Here is a 6,291-nt window from a genome sequence, read left to right as displayed (position 1 = left end):
TGCTGCCATGGCCATCATGCTGTGAGTCGGCTCTGCCAGCTCGGGCTACTCTGACGAAACTGCGACGACGATTTGCAACGACGACTCGGGCTGCTCCGGCGGCTGTGACGGCGCCGCCATGCTGCGAGGCTGCCAGAGTTGCTACGAGTTGGTGATGCCGGCGTTCTACGGTGCCACCAGAGTTTGCTACGTATGCGAGGCTATGTGTGCGGCGTTGTGTGATTGAGAAGAAAGGAGAGAAGTCTATAATGCGTTGACCTCCATCGGACAACGAGAGATGTCCAGATAGATGGTTCAGGAGGCGGATGTTTTTTGCTTTTTCTACATTCGAATGATGCCTAGCAGCGGCCAAAAGGTATGCAACTATGATTGAATGGCGGCCTTCTGTGACGGGCTGGTCTCTGCCCACGGATTGATAGGATAGGAAATTTACGAGTTGTCACTCAAGATGCCCGGACTGAACTATGCTTTCCCCTCACGTTTCATCCTGTCTGATATTCCCGAGTATTTAACCAAAAACTACCACAATTCATGGAGACGTACCCAAAAACTACCACTTTACAAATTTGTGCCAAAAACTACCACTTTTGCCTAATCTTTGACTAAAAACTACCATGTCGCGAAAGTGCCCGATTCGCCTCTTCTAAACGCCTTTCTGACAGGTGGGACCCACACGTCATCACCAACCTTCTTCTTCCTCCCCTCCTTTCTTTCTTTGGCATTTCAACAAACACCTCTTGCGCATGGGACGGAAGCAGGGGAGCTCCTAGACACCACTCCCCCTGAGCTCGCTCGCATGCCGCAGCCGGGTAACACCACCACCGGGCACCACGGCCGCCTTCTTCACTCCCCGGCGTTGGTTGCGGACTGGAGATGGCAACAGCGTCGGCGCGGCGGGCGGCATCGTGGTGGTGGAGGTGAGGCAGGGGCAGGCACGCGGGCCACGCGGGCCACGCGCCGCTGCTGCGCTCGCCGGCACTGGACCAAGGGCGGCATGCTCCGCGACGTGCCCATCGGCGGCGGCCGCAAGAACAGGCGCAACGGCTGTGGCAAGGGCGGCGCCAAGGCCCCCTCCCCGGCTCCCCCGTCACCATGGAGGTGTCTACTGCAGCTACCCAGGGCAGCGGTGCAGGCGCGCCGGCCGGCGCCGTTGACGGGTTCATCCTAGCCGACTTCTTGAAGCAGATGCTATCCCAGTCGGGGAGCTTCACGGCCGTCGGCGGGGGCGGCGGCTACGGCATCGACCTCAGCGCATGGCAGTAAATGACCGGTGTCTACTGCCGCGCCGCCGCCAGGACAGTCTGCTGCTAGGACGGCGCCGGAGCCGAGGTCTTTCGCGCGGAGGAGGAGGTCTTGGGCACGGCGGCAGCGGCGGGCGCTACGAGCGGCGGCGAGGTGTGCAGCGGAACGGGGAGCAGCAGCGGGTACAAACAGCGTTGACTGATGATGCCATCACTTACATGTGGGCCAGGCCTGTCATAAGTGTGTTTAAAATGAACAGATGCGCCGATTTACAGACACGGTAGTTTTTAGTCAAAGATTAGACAAATAGTGATAGTTTCCGGCACAAATTTGTAAAGTGGTAGTTTCTGGGCACATTTCCATGAATTGTGGTAGTTTTTGGTTAAATACTCGATATTCCCCTTTCTCGTAGCCGTTTCTCCTTGTGTGCTCCCTGAGCGGCGGCGCACACCACCTGTTCGACGGAACACCGCTCCAGAGCTAGAAGCTTCGTCCATGGCGAGCGGGGTGGATCGCATCAGCGCCCTCCCGGATGACGTCCTCCACCAAGTGCTCCACTTCCTGCCGTCTCAAGAGGTGGTGCGGACATGCGTGCTCGCCCGGCGCTGGCTCGGCGTCTGGAGGTTCATGCCCGCCTTCCGCTTCAACGGCGCCAAGGGGTGGGGCAGCGCCGACAGGTTCGCCCAGTTCGTGGACCACCTCCTTCACCTCAGATTCGGGGGCGACGGCGGCAGATGCGCGCCTCTGGATTCCTGCGATTTCGACTTCGATTCCGACGGGTTCATGCGATTGCCCGCTAACGAGCAGCATGCGAGCAACTGGATCTGGAAAGTCGTGCCCAATGTACGGATGCTCCGGCTTCGCGTGGTCGAGTTTGGGCAGGAACCCTCGCCACTATCTGATCTGCATCTCGTTTCCCAGCACCTCACCAAGTTAGAGCTTGTTGGTGTCGGTGTGAAAGACAGCGTTGTTGATTTTTCAGGCTGTCCGGCACTGGTGGAGCTGAGTATGGATGTTTGTGATGTTTTTGTCAAACAGCTGTTGTCTCCATCCTTGAAGCATCTGCGCATTACCCGCTGTTATACCTCTGAGTACACTCGCATCCTTATTTCTGTACCCAGTCTCGTTTCGCTTGAGTTGATCGAATGCCGCCAAGGAAGGGTTCCATTGCTTGAAAGCTTGCCGCGGTTAGCGAGAGCTGTTGTTGTGCTTACCGATGATTGTAGTGATCGATGCTCGAAGGGTCGATTTGATAATTGTGGTGCTGATATCTGTGAAGATTGTTGGTGGTATTATGGGGATCCTGAATATGGGCCTATATATGACCGCAATAACAGCATCTTCCTCAAAGGTTTATCTGAAGCTACGGACTTGGAGTTGTCGTCTGATTCTGAGTTGGTATGCTTGCAACTACTTCTCTCTTGATTCCTAATGCTATATGGTTACTGTTTCATTATTTCTGATGCATCAACCACATCCATCGTCACAATCACAATTAGTTTGACATACTTCACACATAGCCAGATTGCACTTTGTACTACAAAGGCCAAAAGGTTATAATTTGATCTGGCTCTTTTGCGGTTTCCCTAGATTCTTTTCGATAGGGATTTGAAGTGGTGCCCTACATTTACCAAGTTGAAGACTTTGTTACTCAATGATCGGTGTTTGGCTGCCGACCACAATGCACTGATTTGTTTTCTCCAACACTCGCCGATTTTGGAAAGGCTTACTCTTCAACTTTTTAAGGTATATATTCTTAAGATGGATAGTTGCCTGTGTTATTAAAGTGACCATACACGATACCTGATTGATCCTCATATTTTATCTTAGGGACCTTCATATGTGACTGAAACAGAAGGAATGTACAAACCATTGGGACTGTCAGTTGCATCCAACTATCTTAAGACCGTTGAAATCAGATGTGCAAATGTTGATAGTAAGGTTCACAGACTTTTGAAGATACTGACTACCTACGGTATACGCCTTGAGCAAATTAGGGTCCAACAAACTAGCAAAATTTCTGCACCTGGATGTAAGTTAAACTGCTGGCGCTCTTCATGCTCCTCGTGTCTCTTCCATTTGTTAATATGTTTATTTATGCTTTATAAATCAGGCAGTGAAGAAAACCAAACTAATTAGATAAATATTATTGTTAGAATTTTTTATGTATACAACAACAACAACAACAACAAAGCCTTTAGTCCCAAACAAGTTGGCGTAGGCTAGAGGTGAAACCCATAAGATCTCGCAACCAACTCATGGCTCTGGCACATGGATAGCAAGCTTCCACGCACCCCTGTCCATAGCTAGCTCTTTGGTGAAGAATTTTTTATGTATATTTGCACACAAAAAAAAATTATGTATGTGGAGAAACATGTTTAGGCTCCCCATATTTGATGAAGTGAAAGACAACAATGTACGATGTACATGTTTGTAACTGGCTTCATTATATCCAAAAACCTGTACTATCAATTTGGATTTTGGATTAAACTACGTTGTATGCACAAATTAGTTGATAGCAATTACACATCAAGCAGCTGCAATTGCAATTATGTATTTGGCATTACATAGGAGTTATAATTTATCGACATATTGCAAATAAATGGTCCCCATTATTCTGGGTAGATAGCATATAGGCGAATGCTAACCTCTATCCACCCATTTTGATTGAGCTTGCTGTCATTTAGATCAATGTACAAACTAGAATGTGACTATCTTGCTCTTGTTTTGTCCCTTTTTAGTTGACATCTCATAACAAAAACATATCAATTATTTTGCCAAATTCTAACTCCATATTGTTGCCCTCTGTAATTGTTTGTGAGTCATCTTGTGTGCAATCTCACATATCAAATAACCAGAAAGGAAGCCAAAACATTTAGTCCCACTTTACAATATCTGGATATTAAGAAGTATGTTACAAATGAAGCTCTTATTATAAGAAAATATACATATTTCCATATTACTGACCAAGCATTCAAAATTCCCATTTGTATGTAGTAGGTTCTCTCAGAATTGATTCTGTGTTTTCCGTACCTTTGCAGGTTTCCATTTTGTTTGCAGTAGTTTCAGCTAAAACTAGAGGTATGATGATCTGAAGTATTTCTTAGACTTGGGTTCCCTTTGATTCTTTAGAAATGCATGGAGCAAGTTTGGGGTTGTGATGTGTCTGTATGGATCTTATGGTTATTCCACTTAGCATATTATATCTTTGACAAGCGATTTCATGTGCCGGCTTGCACTTTTTAAATGTCTTGATTAAGTTGGATTAACTATTACTACGATCTTCTATAATGCAACCCTATTCAGGTATCCAGCAATATATGCCGTAGATGTTCACTATGTTTGCTTCTTATATTGACAGAATATGTGCATATATATAAATAATAATAATAAAAGTTTAAAAAATAACTCGCTGGTCGGATGAAAAACAAACTGAGTTCTCAGTGCAAGAAAAGAGGAATGTACTCAAAACTTGCCCTTCAGATCCAAATGTTAGTCGCAATTCTCAAACTACTGTTGCGCTGCTCGTTCAAATGCACTTTGAGCACATTTCTTTTATCACCGTCGTGTTGTTAACTAGAGCTGTCTATCTTCTGCTGATCTTTCTTATGATCTCTGTGGCATATGCTTGTCTAGGTACAATGTCGGGATGGCCTATGACAATAAGTTAGTCAGCCACATTCTCTCCACAGGAGGAGAGGTACTTCGCCACATTCAACAAGATGCTCATCATCGTCCGCAATCCCGTGCTCTCCATAGCTGCTTGTCATCGTTCCAAAGCCGTATCTCTGTGGTTTTGTACTCCATACTAGATCATTGCAGTAGGAGTACGTCTGCTAAAGAATGTTTCTTGGTTCATGAAAACTTTTGCGCTGAGAATTTTTCTGAGTTTCTAATCAACAGGCTAAAATTGTTGTGCTATCATCTTGTGAAAGGATGATGCGCCAATCTCAACCATAGGTTCAGCCGCATTGGCTTGTTGCTAAGAACCACATCGGCTTAAGTGTTATTGTGAGCTTGAGCTCACATGTTCTTGAGTGAACAGTAAATTCCACAAAAATAGTGAACTTTTTTGCAAGAAACATTGATGCTTTTTCTACACGCATGCAATTTTTCATGATGGAATCTGTGGAGGTGTGAGAAAAAAAATTGATGCTCCAAAAATGCCAACACCTCCACAAATTTGTTTTCATTGTAAAAAAATGCATGTGTGTAGAAAACATCAATGCTTATTGCCAAAAAGAAATCATAATTTTTTTGATTTTTTTGCTCTTTTTGGATTTTACTGTTTACTCTAGCTCATGTGAGCTCGATCTCACAAACTCCATGTCCGGTCCGCAAACAGTTGCATATCGAGATAGGTGGTGGGTTAGGGTTGGCTGTAACAACATGCAGAGAATGATCTGCCAGATGCTCAGAAACACACAGGAGTGTACAACTTATTCGGCATTTTTAATAATTATAGTTACATGCATCACCCCATGCAGAGGTCAACGATGTCCTCCTCTTAACACAGGAGTTTGCAACTGTGTCACTTTTGCAACATGGACAGTGAACATAATATAACTTCTTTTTCTTTTCAAAAAGGAGGTTACCCGGCCTTTGCATCCTTGAATATGCACATTCATTTTTATTAAATTATTCAACAAAGTGTAACAGAAACATATGTCAAACAACCTAAAGTCATCACTAGAACCAGGGTCAATACCGAGCCACACGCATGGTGTACCAGGAGCACACCTCACACCTTCGGTCTAGTAGACCCTAAGAGTGTATCAAATGCACACACTTTAGAAGCCACCACCACTGTCGAACTGCTGATCTATCTTCAAATAATCGTTCCTTTCAGCATAATTTTCATGTATCAGTTTCCTTGGGAAAATTGGTTTTCGTCAAGTATTTTATAGGCCTGCTGAGGATAGAAGCACCAATCAGTTTCTAAATTAGAAGCACATATTTACGCTTTTGTGAATTTATACAGGATTGTCCCACTCAACTTCCTTTGTAAAACATATACTTAAACCCCAACCAACAATCATGTGGGGAGGC

General features: G+C 45.6%; 1 protein-coding gene across 1 annotated transcript; it reads left to right on the top strand.

Moving 5' to 3' along the window:
* Positions 1 to 1,640: 1,640 nt before the first annotated feature.
* LOC123095174 (F-box/LRR-repeat protein At3g26922) lies at positions 1,641 to 5,299 on the top strand. The gene is made up of 5 exons (XM_044516982.1): positions 1,641 to 2,640; positions 2,833 to 2,988; positions 3,073 to 3,274; positions 4,284 to 4,323; positions 4,879 to 5,299. The coding sequence occupies exons 1-4, from the start codon at positions 1,738 to 1,740 to the stop codon at positions 4,313 to 4,315; spliced, it is 1,293 nt and encodes a 430-aa protein (XP_044372917.1). The 5' UTR covers positions 1,641 to 1,737; the 3' UTR covers positions 4,316 to 4,323; positions 4,879 to 5,299.
* The last annotated feature ends 992 nt before the right edge of the window (positions 5,300 to 6,291 follow it).

The sequence above is a fragment of the Triticum aestivum genome, chromosome 4B (genome assembly GCF_018294505.1).
Source record: "Triticum aestivum cultivar Chinese Spring chromosome 4B, IWGSC CS RefSeq v2.1, whole genome shotgun sequence".
Lineage (NCBI taxonomy): Eukaryota > Viridiplantae > Streptophyta > Magnoliopsida > Poales > Poaceae > Triticum > Triticum aestivum.
The sequence above is the reverse complement of the archived record's forward strand: the minus strand, read 5'-3'. Positions and strand labels throughout refer to the sequence as shown.

Coding starts and splice junctions, on each gene's coding strand:
- LOC123095174 (XM_044516982.1), top strand. CDS start 1,738: ATGGCGAGCGGGGTGGATCGCATCAGCGCCCTCCCGGATGACGTCCTC. Junction 2,641..2,832: donor TGTCGTCTGATTCTGAGTTG/GTATGCTTGCAA, acceptor CGGTTTCCCTAG/ATTCTTTTCGATAGGGATTT. Junction 2,989..3,072: donor TTACTCTTCAACTTTTTAAG/GTATATATTCTT, acceptor ATTTTATCTTAG/GGACCTTCATATGTGACTGA.